The following is a 14,039-nucleotide window of genomic DNA, read 5'->3' as shown; positions in this document are numbered from 1 at the left end:
TAGCTTGTCCCCCTGACTCTAAGGGGCAATTTAGCATGACCAATCCACCTCATCCACACGCCTTTGGACCGTGGGAGGAAACTGGAGCACCCGGGGGAAACCCATGCAGACACGGGGAGAATGTGCAAACTCCACACAGATAGTGACACAAGCTGGGAATCGAACCCGGGTCCCTGGCGCTGTGAGGCAGCAGTGCAAACCACCGTGCTGCCCATTAAAGTAGGCTTACATTAACACTGCAATGAAGTTACTGTGAAAAATATTCACTTCCCTCGTCCAGGTCATTAAGATATATTGTAAATAATAATGTCCCCTCCCCCTCCAGATCCTTGTGGCATTATGAAGTTAATCCCTTAAGCTTTTCTGAAGCCTTCGACAGAACTGGAAGTAGGGTTACAGCCTGCTGACATGACTCTCAGACGGATTTTTACTTTCCCCACTTCCAGCTCACGCCAGAAGGATTTTTTTAAAGCAAACGTGTGCACATATGTTTCTCATTCTCCAGTGCTGGCGCGTCAATATATGACTGAGGGCAAACCATTGTGACAAAATCAATGGTTGTTTCCAGTTGCAGTCTGCAGGGAGGCAGTGTTCACTGGAGTGTGTGAAAGAGTGAATTGGAGGTGTAGATGTCTCCTGTACTTAGCAGTGCGCTGCTGAAGTTGTTAAGTGGTGGGAGGAGGTGTTACTGCGGGAGTAAAGGCGGTTCCTCCCTCCTTCCCCACTTCGTGCTGCTGGTGAGTGTTGGGGGTGGGTGCTGACGGACAGAGAGCAGGAGCAGCGCATGGAGTTGCTGAGCGAGGAACCGCACCAAGATGTGCTCTTCTTCTCGTTCCTGTACAGCATAGCCACGGCTTTGTTCGGCGGCGCGGTGGCCCGCCAGCTGCGGCACCATGAGCTGCGGATGGGGGTGCGATCCTTCTTCATCCTGGTGCTGCTCCTCATCGGCGAGTCCATCTGCTTCGTGGCTCTGCCCGGCTACTCCGGCCTCAGCCTCTTCTCGGTGGCTTGTCTGCTCAGCTACTGTACGCTGCCAGGCACCGGGTACCTCCATGTGTTTGATAAGGCTGTCTTAATCACAGGTAAGCTTCCAGCACAGCAACACACGCCCTTCAACTTTCTCCTCTTGACTGGGCGAGAGGCAATTGCAACACTACTCTCCACCTTAACTCGTTTGTAAGCGTTTAAAAATACCCAAGCTGAAGTTTGTGTCATTTTAATTTCTTAGTTACAGTGAAATGTATTTGAAATTGTTATTTGAAATTGTGCCCATACTGTTTAATAGGTAAATGCAATCCCAACACAAAAGGACTTGCCACCTCGACCACTTTGTAAGTATTTATAAATGTCCAAGTTTGTAGTTACAGTGGAATTTTATTTCTTGGTTACAGTGGACTTTTATTTCCACTTTGAAATTGTTCCCATAATGTTTACACGCTTTCAACCAGGGATTCACACTTGTCAAAACTAAGAAAAAGTATTGAAGACACACACGGGACTCTCGGAATTCCAGACTCTGTTACTTTTGTATGTTTCGTTCATTTTGAGATTCCGCCCCCCCCAAATGTTTGCTAGCAATTCAGTTACTTCATTCTTTTCTCAAAGCCACGTATTGTTTTGTTACGAAGTTCGTTCTCTGGGAGTTCAGAATTGTCCTTCTCACCCAGTTTACACGGTATTGCCTTATTTTGCAGTCTAACCATGAGAACAGTTAGGAGGTGTTTGTGAGAAACGCAGCTCACAATCAAACAATTTAGTCAAGTTCCCAAGGAGCAAGATATTTTATTTAACGTTCTTGCAAGACCGGGTGTCCAATAAAATAGGCACACCTTACAGAGATTTGCAGCACATTTTATACTTTTTTACAAGCATTGTAATGGCTTTGCAATCTGTTGTTCTCCCCGAATTGGTGGTCCCTGCCCCATCTATATGTTGTTATTCCCCTATTGGCTCGAGGTGCCCCAAGTTTCCATCCCCTCTACTCCCCATCTAACAATGTCTCCTGTTATCACAAGAGTGCATTAGTAAACTCATCCGTCTTATCTAACACTAACACTGTTACATGTCCAGTTCAGATTGGCGGTAATCAATACTTTGCCAACTTGATCACTGCTGTCCCGACTATCTCAGTGACCTTTTTCCCCCTTTTATGCTTAGCTGTAGAAACAACACATTTTGTATACCATTTGCTTTTTATAACTTGGACCTCCTACATTCCTTCAGGATGTGGTGTATGCTTCACTGCACACCACACATCTGGTGTTATTCCTACACCACAGGCAGTCTTTTTATTGTCCCTGACTATTGCTCTGTTAGCAGCAGTGAATTTTATGCCCTATGTTTGTGACTAAAATCACAGTTGTTTCCATAATGTGGGTTTTCAATGTGCCTGACTATATCCAGTCTACCTAACTTTAGGCTATTTTTCTATGGTGTACAGATATGTGTTAACAGCATCTTTACCTGTTGTTCACATGTTCTAATTATTTCAGTGATCTCCTTTAACTTTCTTCTTCTCTCGTGTTTGTGTGTTCCCCTACCCCTCGTGCAGTGAGCTGTACAGTAGGTGAACACAGTACATCTTTAGGTGTGGAATAAGATTTGTAATTGATAACGCACAGCACTGATGAACTATCAATACTGCTTCTTGTTAACAAAGCACTGCATGCTGCTGGTATATATATTATACTTGATATAGTATAAATTAATCAAAATAAGTATTTGTTTGTAGTGGCAGGAAAAAAGCTTAATTTATAAATAATGTTTTGATTTGGCCATGATATGTACAATTTGAATCAGTTTTTTTTCCAAAAATATATTTCATTCATAAAAATCTCAAATAAACTATTGCAAATCTACATGGCTTTCAATTGCAAACAAAGCAGAATCAAAACATTTTTACAGATTTATACAATTACAATCATTACATTTCAATACTTAAAACTATATACATGTATAATTTGAATCAGTTGTAACGTGGGATGGTTTCACCAGGACAGCACAATGGTTAACACAGCTGCCTCTCAGCGTCAGGAACCTGCATTCGATTCCTGGTTTAGGTCACTGTGTGGAGTCTGCACATTCTCCCATGTCTGCGTGCGTTTCGTCCCACAGTCCAAAAGACCATACACAATTCTCCCTCAGTGTACCCGAACAGGCACTGGAGTGTGGCAACTAGGGATTTTCACAGTAACTTCATTGTATTGTTAATGTAAACCTACTTGTGACACTACTAAGTAAACAGACTAACCTCATCACTAGTTTCAGTTCCCATGAGTGGATTCTACCTCAATCTAGCAACTGTTTTTCCTGCATTTGTAGGCTAAAAACTCCATCAATTACAGTAAACAGTATACTAGAATTTGTGGATTTGACCTACCTGTAATGATAGTCAAAAATTTAATAGGTTTACTAGCTTAAAAGTACCATTTAAGAACATAAGAAATAGGAGCAGGAGTAGGCCATCTAGCCCTTTGAGCCTGCCCCGCCATTCAATAAGATCATGGCTGATCTGTCGTGGCTCAGTTCCACATTCCCGCCCTCTCCCCATAACCCTTAATCCCCTCTCTTATCAAAAACCCATCAACCCGCGTCTTAAAAATATTTAGCGAGGTAGCCTCCACCACTTCAACGGGCAGAGAATTCCAGAGATTCACCACCCTTTTGAGTGAAGAAGTTCCTCCTCAACTCCGTTCTAAACCGCCCCCCCTTTATCTTGAGGCTGTGCCCCCTAGTCCTATTATCCTTTCTGAGTGGGAAGAGTCTCTCCACCTCTATCCTATCCATCCCATTCATCATCTTATACGTCTCAATGAGATCTCCCCTCATTCTTCTAAACTCTAACGAGTACAAGCCTAGTTTATTCAGCCTCTCCTCATAGCTCAACCCCCTCAACTCTGGCATCAGCCTAGTAAACCTCCTCTGCACTCCCTCCAAGGCCAAAATATCCTTGCGTAAGTACGGCGCCCAAAACTGCACACAGTACTCCAGCTGCGGCCTTACCAATGCCCTATACAGCCGCAGCAAGACCTCCCTACTTTTATATTCAATCCCCCTCGCTATGAAGGCCAGCATCCCATTCGCCTTCCTGATCACCTGCTGCACCTGCAAGCTGGGTTTTTGCGACTCATGCACAAGGACCCCAAGGTCCCTCTGCACCGTTGCCTGCTGCAGTTTTTCGCCACGTAAGTGATAATCCTTCCTACCGTTATTCCTACCAAAGTGGACCACCTCGCACTTGCCAACATTAAATTCCATTTGCCATTTCCTGGCCCATTTGCCCAGCCTATCTAGATCCTTCTGTAGACTCTCCACACCCTCCGCACAATTTGCCTTTCCTCCAATCTTGGTGTCATCAGCAAATTTCGACACCCTACACTCAGTTCCCTCCTCCAGATCATCTATATAAATGGTAAATAGCTGAGGCCCCAGCACCGACCCCTGAGGAACTCCACTAGTCACCATCCGCCAATCCGAATAGCACCCATTGACCCCCATTCTCTGCCTCCTATTTGACAACCAATCCTCTATCCATGCTAACACCCTACCCCCAACTCCATGTCCCCTGACCTTCTGCAATAACCTCCAGTTTCAATTTACAACACAATAAAACACTAGAAAGGCATGCCACGGTTTATAGCACAATAAAACATTAATGTTAGACAGATGGAGCACAGGTAGCTATCAGAAGTGACTACACTTAACTCTTAAGCACAAATAAAGTATAGTCTTTTAGGAAGCAGATACACTGCCCCTTGAATGTTAATGCAAATTGATAAGCATCTGAAACCAATGTGAACATGCCATCTAACTTCGGAACTGGATCCTGATTTGATTCTTGAGCACGTTTTCAGAGAGACTGTCTTTCGCCCATTTGGAGTTGGCACTAGCAGAATTATAAATCCAGCGTGATGTCAAGTTGCATTAAGTCTCCACGTCTAATCCTTTTAGGATTTTGTACCACAGACATGTACTGCAGAATTAGTTATATCCTTCGTCAACCTGTTCTATTTTAGCTACAATACTGGCATCTACCCAGCCAGGTATAAACTGCCCAGGTATATCCTGCCTACAAAAGCAGATGACGTGGAGATGCTGGCGTGGACTGGGTAAGCACAGTAAGAAGTGTCTCAACAAGTTTATTTGGTAGCACAAGCTTTTGGAGTGTTGCTCCTTCTTCAGGCGAATGAGGAGTTGTGTTCACAAACAGGGCATAAATAGACACAAAAAAGCAGGACAAATCAAACCCATCCAATTGCCCGTGAATGGAACTTAATTTCCTCTTTGAAATTGTTTGCATCATGTTTGCACGTTTTAAACAAGGCTTCACACTTGTCAAAACTAAGGAAAAGTATTGAGGACAGATGGGGTTGTATCAGAACTCCAGATCCTTTGTTACTTCTGTACTTTTCATTGATTTTATTGCTTCCCTATATTTGTTTGTAATTTAGTTATTTCATTCTTTTTCAAATACATTTACCTACCTCATATTAAATTGATCTTTCCCTACACCCTAGCTATGACTGTAACATTATATCCTGCACCCTCTCCTTTCCTTCTCTATGAATGATATGGTTTGTCTGTGTAGCATGCGAGAAACAATACTTTTCACTGTTTACTAACAGGTGACAATAAATCAAATCAATTGTTTTGTTACAAAATTTCTCCTCTTGGAGAAGGGAAAGGCCCTTCCCCACTCAGTTTACACAGTTTTGCATTGTTTTGAAGTGTTCCCCCTTTTCCTGAAATGTTAGCTCCCCCCAGCTTTCTCCCTTTTCTGTTTGAATGTGGGAGGGAGTATTTTGATTATTTTATTGATCTGTTTTGATTTTCTCTTATTCTCTGGTATTTGACTTTCTAAATTTTAGTGTTTTTTCTACTGGGTAGTGAGCTGTACAATAGGTGAGCACAGTTCGTAGTAAATCTTCAGGTGTGGAATAGTAAAATTTGTAATTAATATGCAATACCAATTAATTAAAAAAACTTCTCTCTTGCATGCTGTTGCTACTTAAATGAATCAAAATAGTGAGTATTTGCATTGGCAGGAAACTAGTTTAATTTATGAAAAAGTACCTTGATTTAGCCATGATGCATACAAATTGAATAAGTTGCAACATGAGAGTTTTCAAGAATGAGTTCACCTTACAGAAGTTTCAGTTCTGCTGAGTGGATCTTATTCTAACAGGTATATTTTCTTCCTGCACTTACAGACGTTGCATGACTGAGGACTAACAACTTCCTCGATTACAGTAATACTGGAGTTTGTGTGGATTTGACCCACCCATTTGACAGTTTAAAATAAATGCTGACATATTAAATTTCTTTACTGGCTTAAGAACATAAGAAATAGGAGCAGGAGTAGGCCATCTAGCCCCTCGAGCCTGCCCCGCCATTCAATAAGATCATGGCTGATCTGTCGTGGCTCAGTTCCACATTCCCGCCCTCTCCCCATAACCCTTGATCCCCTCGCTTATCAAAAACCCATCAACCCGCATCTTAAAAATATTTAGCGAGGTAGCCTCCACCACCTCAACGGGCAGAGAATTCCAGAGATTCACCACCCTTTGAGTGAAGAAGTTCCTCCTCAACTCTGTTCTAAACCGCCCCCCCTTTATCTTGAGGCTGTGCCCCCTAGTCCTACTGTCCTTTCTGAGCGAGAAGAGCCTCTCCACCTCTATCCTATCCATCCCATTCAACATCTTATACGTCTCAATGAGACCTCCCCTCATTCTTCTAAACTCTAACGAGTACAAGCCTAGTTTATTCAGCCTCTCATAGCTCAACCCCCTCAACTCCGGTATCAGCCTAGTAAACCTCCTCTGCACTCCCTCCAAGGCCAAAATATCCTTGTGTAAGTGTGGCGACCAAAACTGCACACAGTACTCCAGCTGCGGCCTCACCAGTGCCCTGATGTGTTGTTTCTGTATGATGTGGGAGCTGGTGGACTCCAGGGTCCTTCCTAGTGACCATGTCTGCAGTAAGTGCAAGTTGCTGGAGGAGCTCCAGCTCAAGGTAGATGAACTGGCCTCTGAGCTACAGACACTGAGGCTCATCATGGGGAGAGAGGGTGCCATTGTCAATGGGGTGCAAGTGACATCCACCCGCCCCCCCCCAGACTGGCTAACTCTAAGGGTCAGGAGAGGGGGCTGCTGAGAGGAGGAAGGAGGGTGGAGAGTGGAGGAAGGGGGGTGGGGAGTGGATGCCTCAGCCTCTCAATCTACATAACAGGTTTGAGGTTCTTGCTTCCAGTCTGGACGAGAACGAGGGAGGTGAGGTTGGTGAGCAAACTGCACACAGTGCAGTGATGCAGCAGGACATAGGCAAGGAGAAAGGGAAAAGGAACGTAGTAGTGATTGGGGATAGTGGGGTGAAGGGTATTGACACTGTCCTTTGTCACAATGACAAAGTGCACAGAAGGGTGTGTTGTCTGCCTGGTGCTCGGGTCCGGGATGTCGCATCTGGGCTGCAGAGAAACCTGGAGTGGGAGGGTGAGAATCCGGTCGTTTTGGTACATGTGGGTGCCAACGAAGTAGGCAAAATGCAAACCGAGGATCTGGGGAGGGAGTATGAAAAGCTGGGAATGGAATTAAAAAGTAGAACCGACAAGGTGGTTATCTCTGGGCTACTGCCTGAACCGAGTGCAGACAGGCGTAAGGTTAATAAGATTAAGGAAGTGAATGGGTGGCTCAGGGATTGGTGTGGGAGGAATGGGTTTGAATTTATGGGGCATTGGCATCAGTATTGGGGTAGGTGGGACCTGTTCGGGTGAGATGGGGTTGGTCTGAACCGTGCTGGGACCAGAGTGCTGGCGAATCGAGTAAAGAGGACTGTAGACAGGGCTTTAAACTAATTGGGGTGGGGGGGGGGGGGTGGGGGGTGGGCGAGAGGTGCGAGGGTGGTGAATATAAAAGTAGGGAGGTCTTGCTGCAGCTGTGTAGGGCATTGGTGAGGCCGCAGCTGGAGTACTGTGTGCAGTTTTGGGCGCTGCACCTGCGCAAGGATATTTTGGCCCTGGAGGGAGTGCAGAGGAGGTTTACTAGGCTGATACCGGAGTTGAGGGGATTGAGCTATGAGGTGAGGCTGAATAAACTAGGCTTGTACTCGTTAGAGTTTAGAAGAATGAGGGGAGATCTCATTGAGACGTATAAGATGATGAATGGGATGGATAGGATAGAGGTGGAGAGACTCTTCCCGCTCAAAAAAGACAGTAGGACTAGGGGGCACAGCCTCAAGATAAAGGGGAGGCGGTTTAGAACGGAGTTGAGGAGGAACTTCTTCACTCAAAGGGTGGTGAATCTCTGGAATTCTCTGCCCGTTGAAGTGGTGGAGGCTGCCTCGCTAAATATTTTTAAGAAGCGGGTTGATGGGTTCTTGATAAGAGAGGGGATTAAGGGTTATGGGGAGAGGGCGGGAAAGTGGAACTGAGCCACAACAGATCAGCCATGATCTTATTGAATGGCGGGGCAGGCTCGAAGGGCTAGATGGCCTACTCCTGCTCCTATTTCTTATGTTCTTATGTTCTTATGTTCTTATTACAGGGCCTAAAGTTAAGGAGAGGGTACAGGTAAGGGAAGAGGCCAAGGATGTCCCAATAATAAAGGGAGTAGCGGGCGTGAGTATGGTTGGTGGCGTTCTGGCAAATAGGGTCCAGGTGAAGGCTGGGATGAAGGCACTTTATCTGAATGCACGAAGCATTCAGGATAAAGTGGATGAACTGGTGGTGCAGATCAGCACAAATGGATATGATCTGGTGGTCATTACAGAGACATGGCTGCAAGGTGACAGGGACTGGGAGCTGAATGTCCAGGGGTATCAAGTGTTTAGGAAGGATAGGTGGGAGGAAAAAGGAGGGGGCGTAGCTCTGCTGATTAAGGATAGCATCAGGGTGGTAGCAAGGGATGATATAGGAACCAAAGAGCAAAACGTGGAATCGTTGCGGGTGGAGATTAGGAACAGCAAAGGGAGGAAGACGCTGGTGGGTGTCGTCTATAGGCCCCCGAATAATGATCTGGAGGTGGGGCGGGCTGTTAACGCGCAAATAAATGCGGTGTGCAGGAATGGAACGGCGATAATTATGGGAGATTTCAATCCACATATTGATTGGTCGACCCATGTTGGACGCGGTGGGCTCGAGGAGGCGTTCTTGGAATGCTGCCGGGATAGTTTCCTTGAACAGTGTGTGTTGGAGCCGATGAAGGAGCGAGCTATCTTGGATCTGGTGTTATGTAATGAGGCGGGTAGAATTAGGGACCTTGTGGTGAAGGATCCTCTTGGGAAGAATGATCATTGTATGGTAGAGTTTCTGATGCAGATGGAGGAGGAGAAAGTGGGTTCCCGGACACGCGTCCTTTGTTTGAACAGAGGGGAGTGCGGTAGGATGAGAGAAGAATTGGCGAATGTTGACTGGGGGAGCGTGTTGGAAGGTAGGTTTGCTGAGGAGCAGTGGAGGATCTTTAAGGAGATCTTTCTTGGTGCTCAGCAGAAATTTATTCCGATGGTTAAAAAGGACCGTAGGAGGAGAGGTCATAAGCCGTGGATAACGAAGGAGGTGAAGGAAAGTGTTAAGTTAAAAGCGGAGGCGTTTAGAGTAGCTAAGAGTAGTGGGCGAGAAGAGGATTGGGAGAGGTTTAAATGTCAACAAAGATTGACAAAGAAGTTGATAAAGAAGGGTAGGAGAAACTATGAAGCTGGGCTAGTGCTTAACATAAAAAAGGATAGCAAGAGTTTTTATAAATATATGAAAAGGAAGAGGCTGGCTAGGGTAAACGTTGGACCCTTAGAGGATGAGAGGGGGGACTTAGTGGTAGGGGATGGGGAAATGGCTGAGGTCTTGAATAACTTTTTTGTTTCGGTCTTCACGGAGGAAGATGTGAATAATTTGCCGGGTGTTAGCGATGGAAAGGTGGTAGGACTGGAGGGTCTCAATGACATTATTGTTACTAGAGAGGCGGTGCTCGACAGACTGGAGGGACTGAATTTGGACAAGTCCCCAGGACCAGATGGAATGCATCCGAGGGCTCTGAATGAAATGGCGGAGGTGATAGTGGATGCCTTGGTGATTATTTTCGAAACGTCGCTGGATTCCGGTGAAGTGCCGGAAGATTGGAAAACGGCTAGTGTTACGCCGTTGTTTGAGAAGGGTGCCAGGCTAAAGGCAGGGAATTATAGGCCGGTTAGTTTAATGTCTGTTGTAGATAAAATGTTAGAATCCGTCATCAAGGAGGAAATAGTGAGGCATCTTGAGGGGAATTGCTTGATAGAGCAGACGCAGCACGGTTTCGTTAAGGGGAAGTCGTGTCTGACAAACTTATTGGAGTTCTATGAGGATGTGTCTAGGGCGGTGGATAGAGGAGAGCCGGTGGATGTGGTGTATCTTGATTTTCAGAAGGCGTTTGACAAGGTACCTCACAAGAGGTTATTGCAGAAGGTAAGGGGGCATGGAGTTGGGGGTAGGGTGTTAGCATGGATAGAGGATTGGTTGTCAAATAGGAGGCAGAGAGTGAGGGTTAATGGGTGCTATTCGGATTGGCGGTTGGTGACTAGTGGAGTGCCCCAGGGGTCGGTGCTGGGGCCTCAGCTATTTACCATTTATATAGATGATCTGGAGGAGGGAACCAAGTGTATGGTGTCAAAATTTGCTGATGACACCAAGGTTGGTGGAACGGCAAATTGCGTGGAGGGTGTGGAGAGTCTACAGAAGGATCTAGATAGGCTGGGCGAATGGGCCAGGAACTGGCAAATGGAATTTAATGTCGGCAAGTGCAAGGTGGTCCACTTTGGTAGGAATAATGGTAGGAAGGACTATTACTTAACGTGGCGAAAAACTGCAGCAGGTGACAGTGCAGAGGGACCTCGGGGTCCTTGTGCATGAGTCGCAAAAACCCAGCCTGCAGGTGCAGCAGGTGGTCAGGAAGGCTAATGGGATGCTGGCCTTCAAAGCGAGGGGGATTGAATATAAAAGTAGGGAGGTCTTGCTGCGGCTGTATAGGGCATTGGTGAGGCCGCAGCTGGAGTACTGTGTGCAGTTTTGGTCGCCGCACTTACGCAAGGATATTTTGGCCTTGGCGGGAGTGCAGAGGAGGTTTACTAGGTTGATACCGGAGTTGAGGGGGTTGAGCTGTGAGGAGAGGCTGAATAAACTAGGCTTGTACTCGTTAGAGTTTAGAAGAATGAGGGGAGATGTCATTGAGACATATAAGATGATGAATGGGATGGATAGGATAGAGGTGGAGAGACTCTTCTCGCTCAGAAAGGACAGTAGGACGAGGGGGCACAGTCTCAAGATAAAGGGGGGGCGGTTTAGAACGGAGTTGAGGAGGAACTTCTTCACTCAAAGGGTGGTGAATCTCTGGAATTCTCTGCCCGTTGAAGTGGTGGAGGCTGCCTCCCTAAATATTTTTAAGATGCGGGTTGATGGGTTTTTGATAAGCGAGGGGATTAAGGGTTATGGGGAGAGGGTGGGAATGTGGAACTGAGCCACGACAGATCAGCCATGATCTTATTGAATGACGGGGCAGGCTCGAAGGGCTAGATGGCCTACTCCTGCTCCTATTTCTTATGTTCTTATACAGCTGCAGCAAGACCTCCCTACTTTTATATTCAATCCCCCTTGCTATGAAGGCCAGCATCCCATTTGCCTTCCTGACCACCTGCTGCACCTGCAGGCTGGGTTTTTGCAACTCATGCACAAGGACCCCGAGGTCCCTCTGCACCGTTGTATGCTGCAGTTTTTCGCCACGTAAGTAATAGTCCCTCCTACCATTATTCCTACCAAAGTGGACCACCTCACATTTACCAACGTTAAATTCCATTTGCCAGTTCCTGGCCCATTCGCCCAGCCTATCTAGATCCTTCTGCAGACTCTCCACACCCTCCGCACAATTTGCCGTTCCACCAATCTTGGTGTCATCAGCAAATTTCGACACCATACACTCGGTTCCCTCCTCCAGATCATCTATATAAATGGTGAATAGCTGAGGCACTCCACTAGTCACCAACCTCCAATCCGAATAGCACCCATTGACCCCCACTCTCTGCCTCCTATTTGACAGCCAATCCTCTATCCACGCTAACACCCTACCCCCAACTCCATGCCCCCTTCTGTAATAACCTCTTGTGAGGCACCTTGTCAAACCCTTCTGAAAATCAAGAAACACCACATCCACCGGCTCTCCTCTATCCACCGCCCTAGACACATCCTCATAGAACTCCAATAAATTTGTCAGACACGACTTCCCCTTAACAAAACCGTGCTGCGTCTGCTCTACCAAACAATTCTCCTCAAGATGCCTCGCTATTCTCTCCTTGATCGCGGATTCTAACATTTTTCCTACAACAGACGTTAAACTAACTGGCCTATAATTCCCTGCCTTTTGTCTGCCACCCTTCTTAAACAACGGCGTAACACTAGCCATTTTCCAATCTTCCGGCACTTCCCCGGAATCCAGCAAGGTTTGGAAAATAATCACCAAGGCATCCACTATCACCTCCGCCATTTCCTTCAGAACCCTTGGATGCATTCCATCCGGTCCTGGGGACTTGTCCACAATCAGTCCCTCCAGTCTGTCGAGCACTGCCTCTCTAGTAACAGTAATGTCATTCAGGCCCTCCACTCCTACCATCTTTCCATCGCTAACACCCGGCAAATTATTCACGTCCTCCTTCGTGAAGACAGAAACAAAAAAGTTATTCGGGGCCTCAGCCATTTCCCCATCCCCTACCACTAAGTCCCCCCTCTCATCCTCTAAGGGTCCAACGTTCACCCTAGCCAGCCTCTTCCTTTTTATGTATTTATAAAAACTCTTGCTATCCCTTTTTATATTAAGCGCTAGCCCAGCTTCATAGTTTCTCCTACCCTTCTTTATCAACTTCTTTGTCATTCTTTGTTGACATTTAAACCTCTCCCAATCCTCTTCTCGCCCACTACTCTTAGCTACTCTAAACGCCTCCGCTTTTAATTTAACACTTTCCTTCACCTCCTTCGTTATCCACGGCTTATTACCTCTCTTCCTACGGTCCTTTTTAACCATCGGAATAAATTTCTGCTGAGCACCAAGAAAGATCTCCTTAAAGATCCTCCACTGCTCCTCGTCAAACCTACCTTCCAACACGCTCCCCCAGTCAACATTCGCCAATTCTTCTCTCATCCTACCGCACTCCCCTCTGTTCAAACAAAGGACGCGTGTCCGGGAACCCACTTTCTCCTCCTCCACCTGCACCAGAAACTCCACCATACAATGATCATTCTTCCCAAGAGGATCCTTCACCACAAGGTCCCTAATTCTACCCGCCTCATTACATAACACTAGATCCAAGATAGCTCACTCCCTCGTCGGCTCCAACACACATTGTTCAAGGAAACTATCCCGGCAGCATTCCAAGAACTCCTCCTCAAGCCCACCGCGTCCAACATGGGTCGACCAATCAATATATGGATTGAAATCCCCCATAATTATCGCCGTTCCATTCCTGCACGCCGCATTTATTTGCGCGTTAACAGCCCGCCCCACCTCCAGATCATTATTCGGGGGCCTATAGATGACACCCACCAGCGTCTTCCTCCCTTTGCTGTTTCTAATCTCCACCCACAACGATTCCACTTTCGGCTCATTGGTTCCTATATCATCCCTTGCTACCACCGTGATGCTATCCTTAATCAGCAGAGCTACGCCCCCCGCCTTTTTCCTCCCACCTATCCTTCCTAAACACTTGATACCCCTGGACATTCAGCTCCCAGTCCCTGTCACCTTGCAGCCATGTCTCTGTAATGGCCACCAGATCATATCCATTTGTGCTGATCTGCACCACCAGCTCATCCACTTTATTCCGAATGCTTCGTGCATTCAGATAAAGTGCCTTGATCCCAGCCTTCACCTGTACCGTATTTGCCAGAACGCCACCAACCGTACTCACGCCCCCAACTCCTTTTATTATTGGGACATCCTTGGCCTCCTCCCTTACCTGCACCCTCTCCTTTACTTTAGACCCCATAATGTCACCTACCCTCACCCCCGCCCCCCCCCCCCCCCCCCACCCCCCCA

At 46.6% G+C, this 14,039-nt stretch overlaps 1 protein-coding gene across 2 annotated transcripts in view; it reads left to right on the top strand.

Moving 5' to 3' along the window:
• Nucleotides 1–387: 387 nt before the first annotated feature.
• Nucleotides 388–14,039, top strand: part of hsd17b2 (hydroxysteroid (17-beta) dehydrogenase 2) — a 46,272-nt gene continuing 32,620 nt past the window's right edge. For both annotated transcript variants that reach the window (XM_080186755.1, XM_080186754.1), the window contains exon 1: nt 388–1,082. In XM_080186755.1, the coding sequence (XP_080042881.1) occupies nt 785–1,082 (298 nt within the window). In that variant the 5' untranslated portion in view covers nt 388–784. The remainder of the gene's footprint in view (nt 1,083–14,039) is intronic.

This window comes from Carcharhinus amblyrhynchos, chromosome 4 (genome assembly GCF_965287045.1).
Source record: "Carcharhinus amblyrhynchos chromosome 4, sCarAmb.v2.hapA, whole genome shotgun sequence".
Taxonomy (NCBI): Eukaryota; Metazoa; Chordata; class Chondrichthyes; order Carcharhiniformes; family Carcharhinidae; genus Carcharhinus; species Carcharhinus amblyrhynchos.
This window is presented reverse-complemented; position numbering and strand designations above follow the sequence as displayed.